General features: G+C 39.3%; 7 protein-coding genes across 7 annotated transcripts; 4 read left to right on the top strand and 3 right to left on the bottom strand.

Moving 5' to 3' along the window:
- Positions 1-13: 13 nt before the first annotated feature.
- On the bottom strand, positions 14-2,974 carry Gasu_42090 (1-deoxy-D-xylulose-5-phosphate synthase). The gene is made up of 2 exons (XM_005704834.1): positions 2,582-2,974; positions 14-2,531 (listed from the first exon to the last, which is right to left on the bottom strand). The coding sequence occupies exons 1-2, from the start codon at positions 2,954-2,956 to the stop codon at positions 492-494; spliced, it is 2,415 nt and encodes an 804-aa protein (XP_005704891.1). The 5' UTR covers positions 2,957-2,974; the 3' UTR covers positions 14-491.
- An 880-nt stretch (positions 2,975-3,854) lies between these two features.
- On the top strand, positions 3,855-4,966 carry Gasu_42080 (uncharacterized protein). The gene is made up of 5 exons (XM_005704833.1): positions 3,855-4,078; positions 4,140-4,197; positions 4,252-4,335; positions 4,387-4,508; positions 4,558-4,966. Exons 1-5 carry the CDS (start codon positions 4,005-4,007, stop codon positions 4,943-4,945), a joined length of 726 nt encoding a protein of 241 aa, XP_005704890.1. The 5' UTR covers positions 3,855-4,004; the 3' UTR covers positions 4,946-4,966.
- Positions 4,967-6,344: 1,378 nt separating this feature from the next.
- On the top strand, positions 6,345-9,170 carry Gasu_42070 (pyruvate phosphate dikinase (PPDK) / phosphoenolpyruvate synthase). The gene is made up of 5 exons (XM_005704832.1): positions 6,345-7,080; positions 7,137-7,161; positions 7,218-7,954; positions 8,009-8,331; positions 8,379-9,170. The coding sequence occupies exons 1-5, from the start codon at positions 6,369-6,371 to the stop codon at positions 9,102-9,104; spliced, it is 2,523 nt and encodes an 840-aa protein (XP_005704889.1). The 5' UTR covers positions 6,345-6,368; the 3' UTR covers positions 9,105-9,170.
- A 4-nt stretch (positions 9,171-9,174) lies between these two features.
- Positions 9,175-10,079, top strand: Gasu_42060 (uncharacterized protein). The gene has a single exon (XM_005704831.1). It carries the CDS (start codon positions 9,183-9,185, stop codon positions 10,017-10,019), a length of 837 nt encoding a protein of 278 aa, XP_005704888.1. The 5' UTR covers positions 9,175-9,182; the 3' UTR covers positions 10,020-10,079.
- A 4-nt stretch (positions 10,080-10,083) lies between these two features.
- On the bottom strand, positions 10,084-10,984 carry Gasu_42050 (NADH dehydrogenase (ubiquinone) Fe-S protein 8). The gene is made up of 3 exons (XM_005704830.1): positions 10,798-10,984; positions 10,658-10,747; positions 10,084-10,611 (listed from the first exon to the last, which is right to left on the bottom strand). The coding sequence occupies exons 1-3, from the start codon at positions 10,940-10,942 to the stop codon at positions 10,130-10,132; spliced, it is 717 nt and encodes a 238-aa protein (XP_005704887.1). The 5' UTR covers positions 10,943-10,984; the 3' UTR covers positions 10,084-10,129.
- A 1-nt stretch (position 10,985) lies between these two features.
- Positions 10,986-11,934, bottom strand: Gasu_42040 (sec-independent protein translocase protein TatA). Its single transcript, XM_005704829.1, has one exon. The coding sequence runs from the start codon at positions 11,903-11,905 to the stop codon at positions 11,405-11,407; it is 501 nt and encodes a 166-aa protein (XP_005704886.1). The 5' UTR covers positions 11,906-11,934; the 3' UTR covers positions 10,986-11,404.
- A 10-nt stretch (positions 11,935-11,944) lies between these two features.
- Gasu_42030 (DNA ligase) lies at positions 11,945-13,889 on the top strand. The gene is made up of 4 exons (XM_005704828.1): positions 11,945-12,122; positions 12,184-12,788; positions 12,844-13,329; positions 13,384-13,889. The coding sequence occupies exons 1-4, from the start codon at positions 11,969-11,971 to the stop codon at positions 13,861-13,863; spliced, it is 1,725 nt and encodes a 574-aa protein (XP_005704885.1). The 5' UTR covers positions 11,945-11,968; the 3' UTR covers positions 13,864-13,889.
- The last annotated feature ends 2 nt before the right edge of the window (positions 13,890-13,891 follow it).

Below are 13,891 nucleotides of genomic sequence, written 5' to 3'. Positions count from 1 at the left end.
ATATTGGCGGGCCCATGGTTACGATTTTCGGGCATGCTTCGTGTTCAATTGTCAACTAAACCCTTTTGTGGCAATTACCCCCATAGATGATAGATAGACCACAAGGGCATCCAATATTGTTGAAATAACAAGAGCAAAATCCCAAATCTTTTGGAACAGGTTCTGTTCAAAGAGCACAGAAAACCGTTTCCTCCCATTTGTGAATAACTGACGAGTCTATGTAACACGCTACAGCTAACTTCAAAGTTCTCGAGACAACTGTTGACTTTCATTCTAATGGAAACATACTGTGAATAAAGTATCTCATCTAAAGAGGTGTTAGGAAAAAATTATCTTATGGGATAAGAAATTCTAAAGCGCGGTGGCCCACAAATATGACAAGCTTATTGGACGAACAAAAAGATCTTTTAAGAAAAAATTTACAGAATAAGTAACAGCTATTACTTTTATGAGAAAAGAAGAATCATCGACAAGGAAAGAATGCAAGCAACTTAGATTACTGCTGGGACCTTTCCGACTAAACGTAAAACGGTGGTAGCTATTTGGTGGGACTGTAATCCAGCTTCATCGTACTGCTCACCTTGTGAGCCATGTTCTATAAACTTGTCTGGAATCACCATAGACCTAAACTTGAGGTTACCAGTATCTAAGTAGCCATTTTGGCTGAGGTATTGGACGACATGAGAGCCAAATCCTCCGATACTATTTTCTTCTACTGTTATAAGAATTTCGTTCTGTTTGACAAGATAATCTATAAGTTCGATGTCCAACGGTTTCATAAAACGAGCATCTGCAACAGTCACCGCCAATTGCTCGTCTAAGCTTTCCAAATGTACAGCAGCGTCGACACAAGAAACAAGGCGAGTGCCCAGAGAAAGTAATGCTACATGAGTTTTTCTATAAAGGCTACTATTATCTTTCTCCGCCGAATAAAGGTCTGTTGCGCCAGAGTTGCTTTGTCTTGCAAGTCGACGCTCGATCAGTCCCTCTTGGGTAGAATTCTTTCCTTCACGAAAACGCCCCCTACGAACTAGTCTGCCTTTTCCAATTTTTAATACGGAACCTCTCTCTGGCAATTTCTGGTCTTCCAACTGATAACCTAGTTTGGTAACCAATGTCTCGATTCCAACTCCAACACCTCGAGGATATCTTACGGCACTTGGCTTACCGTCGATAGAGAGAGAAGTAACCACCATGTTCATCAATTCTATTTCGTTACTAGCAGCCATGATTACTATGTTAGGAATACATCCAAGATAAGTTAAATCATAAGATCCTTGATGTGTGGAACCATCATCCCCGACCATCCCTGCTCTGTCTATCATGAATCTCACAGGCAAGGACTGTAGTGCGACATCATGAATGACTTGGTCATAACCACGCTGCAGAAATGTTGAATAAATGCAACAGAATGGCTTATAACCCTCTGAAGCCAATCCGGCAGCGAAAGTTACCGCATGCTGCTCTGCAATGCCTACGTCAAAGCATCGAGAGGGAAATTTTTCTCCAAACAGATTTAACCCTGTTCCTCCAGGCATAGCAGCAGTGATAGCAACTATCTTGCGATCTTCTTCTGCTTCTCGAATCAATGTATTGGCGAATATCGTAGAGTAGTTGAGAGGCGCTGAACTAGACTTTACATCTTGTTTTTTTAGAGGTTTCCCAGTTTCAACGTCAAAGCTAGTCACACCATGATATTTATCCAGTGCTTTCTCCGCTGGAGGATAGCCTCTACCTTTTTCAGTCTTCACATGGATAAGTACTGGCTTATTGACATGCATATCTCGGACATTTTCTAGAATCGGAATAAGGTCTTCGAGGGAATGACCATCGACCGGACCAACATAGTAGAAACCAAGTTCTTCAAATAATGTGCCACCACCTGTGAACAGTGTTCTGGCATATTCGTCAGCCTTTGCAGCAAATCCTTGAACTTGATGAGGAAAGATGCGTGATAAATCCTTTGCCAAAGAACGGATATTAAGAAATGGGGAGGAAGATAAGAGACGATTAGTATATTTGGAAAGAGCCCCGGCAGGAGATACTCCACCAGCAGTCTTCGTTCCTGTAGGTAATGATACTTGGTTATTGTCATTAAGGATAACAATAACTCTGTGATTAAGATATCCACAGTTGTTCATTGCTTCGTATGCCATTCCTCCAGTAATACCTCCATCTCCAATAACGGCAATGCAATGGTTTCGTTTTCCTGAGAGGTCTCTTGCTGTAGCCATTCCAAGAGCTGCAGAAATAGAAGTGCTAGAGTGGCCCGCTCCGAAAGGATCGTATTCCGATTCTGCCCTTTTTGTAAAGCCTGATAAGCCACCATACTTGCGCAAAGTTAACATACGACTCCTACGACCCGTAAGAATTTTATGTGGATACGATTGATGAGAGACATCCCAAATAAGCCGATCCTCTGGAGTGTTAAAGGCGTAGTGAATTGCAAGAGTCAATTCAATTACGCCTAATGCCGCGCCAAGATGACCACCAGTCTTACTCACAATTCGTATGACTTCCCAACGAAGCTCCTAACGAAACACTTGAGCGAGGTAACTCTAGTATATAACAAGTAACTTACGTGTGATAGTCTCAGGAGTTCCTGCAAAGAAAGTTTTTTCAGTTCGTTGGGAAAGTTGATAGTATCAAGTAAAGGTGTCACACTGCTGCTTGAACGACTGTCCTTCTGTTCTTTCTTACCGTGTTGTTCATAATAACTCTGGTCACCGACGGAATTCCTCGCAGCAATCAAACCCCTTTTTGAGAAACGCCTATTTCTTCGAGAGAGAGCGATTCGCTGATTAGGAGACTGCAGAAACCCTTGTGGGGACAAACTGGGATTGATAAACTTGAGCAACCCCGAGCATCGTTGCTGACAAGATTTACAGAACACTTTGCGGTTATCAACAGCACTTAGGGAATATACAGGTGTATACAGAAAGAACGACTGAGACATTTGAAAAGTCTGTAAACGACTAAAGTATTTAACGAGAAAGATGGATCACTAAAAATCTCGGATGAGTGCGCCACCACTAACGAATGCCCAAAGCCATTAATTACGTTGTTAGAGGCTACATATTTCTAGTTGAAGCTCATTTCATGTGGGTCGGAAGCTTCGAGAAATAATTGGTTGACTCTAAAAGTACTGACTTTTTAGGACAACAATATTCAAAATAAAGAAGAATCATAACAAAGAAAGTAAGCACCGTTAGAGTTGGGATAAAAGACCACTAAAATGTCTTCTAGACTGCTTTGTAGTTGAGCAGCTAACATTTGGAGATGATAATATCAACTTAAACAATGTCTATTGAAAGTCACTCAATGCATAAAGAATGAGCATTGAACTATTTACCAATAAAATACAAGGAAAATGTCACAGACAATTAATAAAAGTCTTGATTTAAATACAGTGATACAAGACCGATAGACCAGATGTTCCACTTTTGATGTTTTAGATAAGGAATACGAAGAAACTTTGAGGAAATGCCATGACGACTTATTTCCAACTTTCGACAGAAGAATAGGGTGGATAGACTTTTCAAAGCTGCTACATCTACTTGAAGCTTAATTGACGGAATTAAACTCTTAGATAAAGTTCAAGTTGTTCTTTTTTGAAACTTCTTGTATTGAGAATACTTCTCCGTTCAAGTTATCTTCACAGACCAGAAAAAGCTAAAAGTTACTTTGACCAAAAGTAAGTAACCACAAGAGATAAACTAGAAATATGCAATACCAATGCAACAAAAGTTATTTTAGCATAAAGTCCCAAAAAGAAGAATATTTGCAGTGACACAACGATATTCGAAGTATTCTCACATGCAAGGATGTTGAACTAGATAAGATTATTTAGTTATTTGATCACAAGCACTTTCCTTCCTCAGTTTTCTATAGCCATACATATTCTTATCTACGATCAAAGCTACTTATTGAAATGTGAAAAGCATGATAATCTTGTCGAGAAAAGGTTCGTTGCAAATTCGAATGCTTCACAGAAAATTCAAATCATGGGATTTCTCAACAAGTTGCTGTCTTCGGAGGGACCTCGAAAGCCAAAAGTCAAGTTCGACCTTCAAAAGTGGTGAGTTGTGCTTTTGCGGTGAAACTCTTTAAAACATATAAGTGTCTCTATTGTTTTCTAGTAAAGTGCTTTTGAAAGGAGGTGAAAATCGCATACGCTTGCAAAAAAGTAAACTTGCGGTATGTAATTTGCTTGCTAGCCCAGTTCCAGCCTTGAAAAACTTGTTTAACAAGAATTCTGTAAAATTGCAACAAAGAGAGGTTGCTGTTCTGTTAGAAGGTGGAAAGGATGAACTTGCACGAATCCGTGCAGAACAGGTACTTCAAATTTTCAATTCTCACCTTTTATGGGACTTTCCATATTCCTAGATGGTAAGAGATGAGCTACTGATAGAGTCATACGAAATAGTCGAAGTATTATGTGAAACTCTATTAACACGACATAATCTTCTTGCCTTGAACTTTCACGCCACCAAGGAGAACCCTTACCCGTACGTTATGTTTGTCTGTGAACATACAAGAAGATTGAAAGTTACTTAGACCACTGCCTCCTGAAATTGCTGAAGCTGTATGCAGCATCGCATTTGCTTCCTGCCGTCTCGATGCTTCTGAGCTGCAAACCTTGACCGAAATGCTAGCCAGCAGGTTTGGACCAGAACTGATAGATAGTGCCTGTGCTGGACAGCCTTCACAGCGAGTTTGGGGAGTGAATAGCTTAGTCAATCCACGACTATATTCAAAATTGCTTTATTCTGTTCCAGATGGTAACGTTGTTTTACAGAAACTTCAAGACATTGCAGATATGTTCCAGTTAGAGTGGAAGGCACCCGCTGAGTTTGAGGAACTGAAGGACCATTCAGTCTTGGACTCTACAGCTTCAACACCCGTATTTTCAGGCAATGCTCAACGCGCAAGGTTGTCTGATTGAGATAAAACTAGAAAATGGTTCGTTTTTCTGATTGAACTATCTTTGTAGGTACTTACCCGAAGCGTCCAGTTTCAGTGACGAAAAAATTGGTGATGATGTTTTTTGTACCAACGAGAGTGAGCAAACTGAAGAAGGTTTGTTTCAAACAAGCTTTTTAGGTTACTGAGTTGACGTTTGTTAGGTCGTGACCCGAGCGATGATCTATCGGCAAGATTGGAAGCACTTAAAAGGAACCGTTAAACAATCTGTAAATATGCGTGCGAAAGAACTGAATCCTTTTTTGTTATAGTATACTTTTAAAATTGCATATTTTCTTATTAGCTTGTGAAAAATTCTTTGTTTGCACCACTAAGCTGTGCTCATCAAGAATCCTAAAATGAGATGGAATACTAAGATGGAAATTGAGAAGCGTGGTTACGATTTTCCCATTTTCAAAGTTGTTGTATATCATTTGTTGATTGGAAGGACAGTTAGCAAAGACTATACAAGTGCCTAATGCTATACACAACTCTTACAAACTCCTTGCCGTTGGGATGCATCATCTGCAACGTAGTTTATGAAATACCTGTTCCTAGTCTTAAAGATTCGTCGGATATTATCAGTTTCATGACTCATATGTTGGATCCATCCTCTTCGACTGCCATATATTCTAAAATTTGTTTTTTGAGTTGCAAGTAGTTTATTTTTGAGTGTTCACATTTTCATGAAGAAAATTGTAACAGAAGGGGATCAAAACTGGCAGCAGTTTACGCTCGTTTGTAGACGGACAGCCAATTTTTCAATATTACAAGCATTTAAACGCTATTGTCTCAATTATAGGAGGCAACCATGTAATATACTAGAAGCAATAAGTGTGAATGAGACACAACAGTGTGTCGACATAAATACAAAGATTGACACAAACCTATCTGTGTATGAAAACATGGATACACTAGTTGCAGACTTTGCAGTGTTCAAACCAAATATTCACTTGCTTTTCTAGACTACTCAAAGAGTTCCTGTGACGTTGATAATAGCTGTCATGTGGCTCAAATGAGTTTACAGCATCGGTGGTTGAATAAAAGGAGACTTAAAGTAACTTTTCACTAACACAATTCTTGCTTTCGTTTTTGTAAAGGAGAAAAGTGACAAATGCTCCAATACTAAACATCCCAGCAATAAAAAAGCCAACTTGTAGAGACGCCAAAGCCACCAAAACTTTTCCATTGTAGAGTTCCGCAAGACATTTGGTACAAAATGGACGGACGGCGCACATTCGCCGTTGTGATTGTGAGGGTGCGTTGTCGAAAAGGGTAGAAAACCCTAATCCGTTTCTACTTTTCTACTCCTCAATGAGGGCCGCTGTAGAAACATCCACGAGGTACAAACTAAGAGTAATTGTGATGTTTCAAAAAGGACATTTGTAGAAATTTTTTAACTGACAATGACGACTTCAAAGGTTACTCAGAATAATAAAGCTTCCAAGAACATCCTATGGTTTGACGAAATTAGTGCTACAGATACAGAATATGTTGGTGGGAAGGTTGCATCACTGGGTGAGATGGTTAACCAGCTTCAAAAGGTTGGCATACGGGTTCCTTTTGGGTTTGCCGTGTCAGCCAAGGCCTACAGGCGCTTTCTAGACCACGCCAACTTGTCTCAGCAAATAAATGAGCTTTCAAAATGGCTCGAGAATAAAGAAAACCTTCATAAACACGAAGCGCTGGCACAAAAAGCAGAGCAGTTAAGAGAAGCCATTAGAAAGAGCACACTTCCAAGTGAAGTAGAAGCAGAAGTACTCTCAGCATACGAGAACCTGTGCAAAAGAGAAGGTGTAGAGAACCTCCCAGTGGCAGTACGTAGCAGTGCAACGGCAGAAGACTTACCTGGCACTAGTTTTGCAGGGCAATATGAGACCATTCTTAACGTGAGAGGGAAAAGCCATCTGTTAAGTGCATTGAAGGAATGTTATGCTTCTGTATTTGTGCATCGAGCAATATGCTATAGAGCAGAGTTTGGCTTTGAACAAAATTCAATTGCTTTGGCTGTGGGAATACAAAGAATGGTCGATGCTGGAAATGCTTGTTCTGGTGTAATGTTCACTTTAGATACGGAAACTGGATTTGATAAGGTTGTCTTTCTGACTGCATCTTACGGTAAGTTTCTGGATTGCCTTTGGGTATAGTTTTGTGTTAACTCCATTGTTCTCAAGGACTGGGAGAGAATGTTGTACAAGGGTAAATGCATTTCTACTCCAAAGATTTGTCTTTTTATTGAACGCTTGTTTTCATAGGCATGTAAATCCAGATGAATACTATGTATTTAAGGAAAGTTTGGAAACTGCGCCATGTCCCATCATCCAAAAGACTATAGGTTCGAAAGACACAAAAATGATTTATGCTGCTTCAGAAAATGGTCCCAATGGAACTTTGAGCAAGAATCCAACTACAAAAATTGTTCCTGTCCCGAAGGAATATCGTGAGCGCTTTGCGTTAGAGAATGAAGAAATCTTGCAACTAGCGAAATGGGCAGTTCGCATTCAACGTCACTATTCACAGATTGTATATGACAATGCCGTACAAATGGATATCGAGTGGGCGAAGGATGCAGTCACTGGTGAATTGTTCCTTGTCCAAGCTAGACCTGAAACAGCTCATTCAACAAAGAGAAACAAGATTGCAAATGTGTTTGAAAATTATTATCTCAAGACTGATGAATCTAAGCTCGTTACACTTATCACTGGAAGAGCGATAGGGTCCAAAATGGCATCAGGAAAAGCTCAGATTATCCAATCTACAAAAGACATTCGAGTTTTTGTGCCTGGTAATATTTTAGTTACAGAAATGACTGATCCTGATTGGGAGCCTGTTATGAAAACTGCTGCTGCCATCGTAACAAATAAAGGAGGGCGCACTTGTCATGCGGCTATAGTTTGCAGAGAAATTGGAATACCTGCCATTGTAGGCACAGATAAAGGAACCAAAGTCATCAAGGATGGTGAGGATATTACCGTAAGCTGTGCAGGTGGAGGTTAGTCTTTTTATTGTTGTTTTTAAAGTTGGTAGCATTGAAATGTTTGCATAGAAGTTGGTAAGGTTTATCAAGGCAAACTAGAATTTGTTTGCGAGAAAATGGAAATTCCGAATGAAATACGACCAAGAACAAAGATCATGATGAACCTTGCTAATCCTTCCGAAGCCTTCAAGATGTCTCGAATACCGAACGATGGTGTCGGTCTTGCAAGAGAAGAATTCATTATTAATAATTACATTGGCATACATCCCTTGGCACTTTTGTATTATGACCAGCAAGATGAAGAAGTCAAACGAATTATTGATAAGAAGACCGTTGGTTACAAAGACAAGGCTCAGTTTTTTGTAGAAAAGTTAGCTTTTGGGATTGCAATGGTAAGTTATTGGAGCCATTTTTATTCCTTGTTTCTGAATGGAAGTAGTTGGCTACAGCCTTCTATCCAAATGATATTATAGTTCGGTTATCCGACTTTAAGACAAATGAATATGGTAATCTAGTTGGAGGAACTGCCTATGAACCTGAGGAACACAACCCAATGATTGGTTTCCGTGGAGCTTCAAGATACTATGACCCTCGTTATAAGGAAGGATTTATTTTGGAATGTAAAGCACTCAAGAGAGTGAGAGACGAGATGGGATTGAAGAATGTCAAGATAATGATTCCGTTTTGCCGTACTGTAGAAGAAGGCATTCGAGTGCAAGAACTGATGGCTTCACAAGGCTTGAAACGAGGTGAGAATGGATTGGAGCTTTATGTGATGTGCGAAATACCTTCGAATGTAATTATGGCAGATTTATTTGCTAAAATATTTGATGGATTCAGTATTGGCTCCAATGACTTGACTTCTTTGGTATTGGGTCTGGATAGGGACAATGAAATCATTGCTCATTTGTATGATGAACGCAATCCTGCCGTTTTGAAAATGATTCAACAAGTTATTTCAGAAGCACATCACGCTAAGAGGAAAGTGGGTATTTGTGGTCAAGGTCCAAGTGACTATCCTGACTTTGCCGAGTTCCTCGTACGACAAGGTATCGACAGCTTGTCATTGACTCCAGATGTTATACCTAAAACTACGTTACGTATACTTGAATTGGAGAGTAAGATGGGCTTGGAGCCTAGAAAGTTAGAAGTATTAGAGCCCTGAGAAGTTATCTTTTTAGTCTTCTTGTATTGGGACTTGTCTTCCATGAGTAAAAATTGTTGTGAGATTTTGTATGTCACAATGGCTTTCCGATTTAACTTTGCCGAGAAGACATCTTCTTCTTCGAGTTTTTGTAATTCCACTTTTGAACAACAGCACAACAGTACAAGTTTGGAATATTGCACAGTTCCCAGCAACTTTCCTACTGGGGTTTCATATGAAACCGAAAAAGTTATTATAAATAATCGTCGTACTTTATGGAAGAGAAAATCTGTAGAACTTACCAGCAAGTATTTTAGAGTCGACCAGCACTGTCAGGACATTATCAGTGGTGTCTATGAAGGAGGTTTCAAGCTCTGGGAAGGTGCCATTGATCTTATAGAGTATCTAGATAGCAATGACTGTCTTGATGTTGAACAAGGTTTGGAGCTTGGTTGTGGCCACGGTTTACCAGGTATATTTGCTCTTCAGGAAGGAGTAAAGATGGACTTTCAAGACTTTAATATGCCAGTTATAACGCAAGTATTATTTCCAAATATCATATTCAATGATTGTACTTTAAAAGCTGCCAACTCCTTGTTTCTAGCAGGCGACTGGAGTTGTTTGTTTCATTGTCAACTAAAGGAAAAATATGACTTGATACTTGCTTCAGAAATCGTTTATCGTGTGGAATTATTTCCTTTGTTATGCAATTGTCTTGAATATCTCTTGAAAGACGGTGGAGTTGCGTATTTTTCAGGAAAATGTTTCTATTTCGGAGTAGGTGGTGGTACAGAGGCATTTCATTCGTTTATCGATTCTCGAAAACTTTCATGTGTTTGTGTGCATAGAATACAAGATGGCAAAAGTAACGTGAGAGAAATATTACAAGTGAAAAAGGCAACAGTATCAAAGAAATATTTGCATACAGAAATGTAACCAAGTTGTTGGTTTCTACTGAGACAAACTCAAAAGCTCCTAGGACAAGTTGCACATGTTCTCTACCACAATAGTAACTGAAGTATCAAGACACACAATAAACAACTTTATCAACGATACATAGCTTCAGCTTCTAAATTCTTTGCAATTTCTGTCTCCCAGCGATCACCATTCCGCAACAGCTTTTCTTTATTATACAACAACTCTTCATGAGTTTCTGTTGCGTACTCAAAATTGGGACCTTCTACTATGGCATCCACTGGACAAGCTTCTTGGCACATTCCACAATAAATGCATTTGGTCATATCAATATCATACCTCGTGGTTCTTCTTGAACCATCGGGTCGAGGTTCCGCTTCAATAGTAATTGCTTGAGCAGGACATATTGCCTCACATAACTTGCAAGCTATGCATCGTTCTTCTCCTGAAGGGTATCTTCGGAGAGCGTGTTCTCCTCTAAACCGTGGAGAAAGTGGTCCCTTTTCACTGGGATAGTTGAGGGTAACCGCAGGCTGGAAGAAATACTGGAGTGTCATCATAAGTCCTCGTACCATTTCTGTCGCAAATAGAGTGGTTGCGGTAGCGTCCACAACTATGTGTATTGAGAAGTGTTCAAGTTCAAGAGATGAGCAACTTACGTTCTTTCCAGGTAGGGACTCTTTCCGAAGAAGTTCCTTGAGGTTGTGTCTTCTTCACACTTTCGGAAGAAGAAGAAGAAGGGGACTGTCCTAGCAACCAAGGGTTGGGTTTTTTGTTAAAGAAGAATATGGGCATATACCTTCATTTAGGGGCTTTGAGAAGAAGTTTCGTGAAAAGATTGCACTGATAGATAGGGGATATTCTGAAACCCAACTTGTACGTTGTCTTGCTCCCCTGTTCTTCAAGTTGGCAACCGTCTTCCGAAATAGTGAAATTCTGGACATGCAACAAGCAATTACCAAATAAGAAATTCTTTAAACCGACTGTTCTTCTTTTTGTCTATTTATTATTAAATTGACAGAAAACGCCGAGGAATGCATTCCATCTATTTTGTACTTCCAATAACCAATTGTTCCACTGCAACTTTATTTATCAGGTTGTAGTAGAATGAGTTACGAACAAAATATCAAATGAAACAGAACTGATGATATTGGATAACTATAGCAAGTATTCTACACTCCAATATTTATGGATGATGGAAGAAGTAAGAATAATTAAATTTTGCTCAGTTATTATGTGCAGAGAACGAGAGTTGGATAATACGACTCTATTCCTAAAAGTGTTTCTCTATGAGAAACTATCATCATTCAGAAGATAATACAATGGACCACTCCAAATACCAAAACATAACCAACTGTTAACAAGACAAAAAGCTTTATCGGTCAAAAAGGTCCGTATGAACAACATCAATAGTATTTGGTTTCCTTTTCACTATCCGATTTTTCACAGTGGACGTCATAAACTTGTTCCTTTAAACTTGGGTTGATACTTTGAACTTTGTTTTGTTCATCACTTTCAGAAGAAGCCTTCTGTCCTTTCCGCCGTTCTTCAGTTTCTTTTAAGCTTTCCTCCATACCTTCAGCAAACTCGCTAGTAGCCTGTTTCATACTACCCACAACTTTCCCTAAATCTTTTCCAAGCTCTGATATTTTCTTTGGTCCAAAAATAAGGGTACCAACAACAACAACGACGGCAATTTCAGGCCAGCCTAAACCAAAGAGTCCCATACTTGTGGAGAAAATGGCTGAAGAGTGTTTCCGTCGCTTCCGTTCCAGAATATAATTAGGAAATAGCAAGTTCTTATTCACACCATGGTACAAAATAAAATATTTTCTATTTGGAGAACTTGCCAGACAACGACAAAGTCTTGTGCTTCTTTGGGGAATCGAGATCGGATCCACAAACATCAAAATCTTGAAAAATAATGTGGTTTCACTCCATTCTTTGGTTTTCATGTTTGATTTGAAAACATGTCAAACACTGAAAAAAAGCGCTCTCGTCAAGTGTTCGGATGGAAAACACCACCGCATGTTGTTCGCAAAGTAGCTACAAAGAATGGTTCTAGTACGCAAATGAACCTTTTGGATGTCTTGTCAAGTCCCGTAACTGTACAAAAGAAAAGAGGTAAGACACTTTGACAACTCAAGCACATCCACTTTTCCTTGACTTTTGCTAAACTTCGCAGTGGATTCTAATGATGATAAGGATGCCAATCCTATTGTCGAGGAGAGGCTATTTTTGAGAGCTTGGTTGCTTTCTCTCCAACTGGAGTACTACGAAGATATATTGGTGGCACATGGAATTGATTCACTGGCAACACTCAAGACTTTGGACGAAGAAACCTTGAAGACCATCGGTGTCCATACTTTGGGTGCAAGAAAGAAAATAATTCAAAACTTGAGTGATTGTGAGTTTCCACCGACTTTTGCAACGGATGGAGGAAACACTTGTCTATCACTTGCAAGTTTACATCTCTCTTCAGATAAGAGTGTTTGCAAAGATGATCCAAATAATGCTCTTCCAAGTCATGAGTCTCAAAGTTTGAAGAACAAATCACCAATGAGTAGTAGGGCTCCAAAAGAGCCAAGTGGTGCAGAGAGAAAACTGTATCCAATATTTTATGCAAATCATAATAATGTAAATATGATAGAAACTGCCAGCGTACAAGACAAAAAGAGCAAAGGACACCCTTTTTCTAAACGAGTTCCGGGAACCAGTTTTACTGTTGACTCTTTTAAGATGGCGGGTCAAGGTGACTGTCGTCAGTTTTTTCTATCTCATTTCCATTCCGTAAGTGATAATTGTTGGAACATGTCAACCAATATATGTTGCTGATGTCCAAAAGGATCATACTATGGGTCTTACTAGTCGATTTCAAGCAGGTGTCATTTTCTGTAGTCGTATTACTGCATCATTGATTCGGTCTCAATTGGGAGTTAAAGATGAATATATTTGTGTATTAGAGCTCAATCAAAGTTGTTATGTTCAAGATGAAGGAAAATCTACTCGAGGAACGATGGGTGCCACTGTTACCGTATTAGATGCCAATCATTGTCCAGGAAGTGTCATGTTTCTGTTTTTTGTTTGGCAGACAAAGGAATTGATTCTTCATACCGGAGATTTTCGTTATTCAATTGAATTGCACTCTCAGATTCCCCAAATGTTTGGTAAAAGTTGTTTAGACTATTTATTTCTCGACACGACTTATTGCAATCCACGATATGACTTTCCTTCTCAACAAGAAGCTGTCGAGGCAGTATTGGAAGCTGTGAAAGCAGAATCTTTCCATTCTCGAGTCCTATTTTTATTTGGCACTTATCAAATAGGAAAGGTTGGTTGGTCATCTTGTCATAGAGAGAACCATTGAATGTCATTATATATATAGGAGAAGGTATTTCTTCATGTTGCGGAACGACTGAATGAAAAGGTGTATGTGGATAAGAGAAAATATCGAATTTTGAATCATCTTTCGTTACCAGAAAATGTCCAAAACTTGCTAACGACAGAACCCTCTGCTTCTCGTTTACATGTTGTAGATATGAGAACCGTAAGTTTTGGCGGGATGAGAGAAATTGCCAAAAATTACGCCACGAGATACAATACTTTTGTTGCTTTCCGGCCTACCGGTTGGTCTTATACTGGAAAGAAGATGCTCCGTTCCTATGGTAACCTGAAACCTGGTATTTTGACCAGACAACTCAAACAAAACTGTGTATTGTATGGTGTTCCTTACAGTGAACACAGTAGTTTTTCTGAGCTGAGAGAATTTGTTTCCATTTGTAGACCCAAGAATTTGATCCCTACTGTATGTAAGAATAGCAAAGAAGAAGCGGATAGACAACGAAAATTATTATTGGATCCCTAGTTGTGTTTCTTATACAAGTTGGAAGAAT

Source organism: Galdieria sulphuraria (genome assembly GCF_000341285.1).
Source record: "Galdieria sulphuraria unplaced genomic scaffold scaf_37, whole genome shotgun sequence".
NCBI lineage: Eukaryota > Rhodophyta > Bangiophyceae > Galdieriales > Galdieriaceae > Galdieria > Galdieria sulphuraria.
The sequence above is the reverse complement of the archived record's forward strand: the minus strand, read 5'-3'. Positions and strand labels throughout refer to the sequence as shown.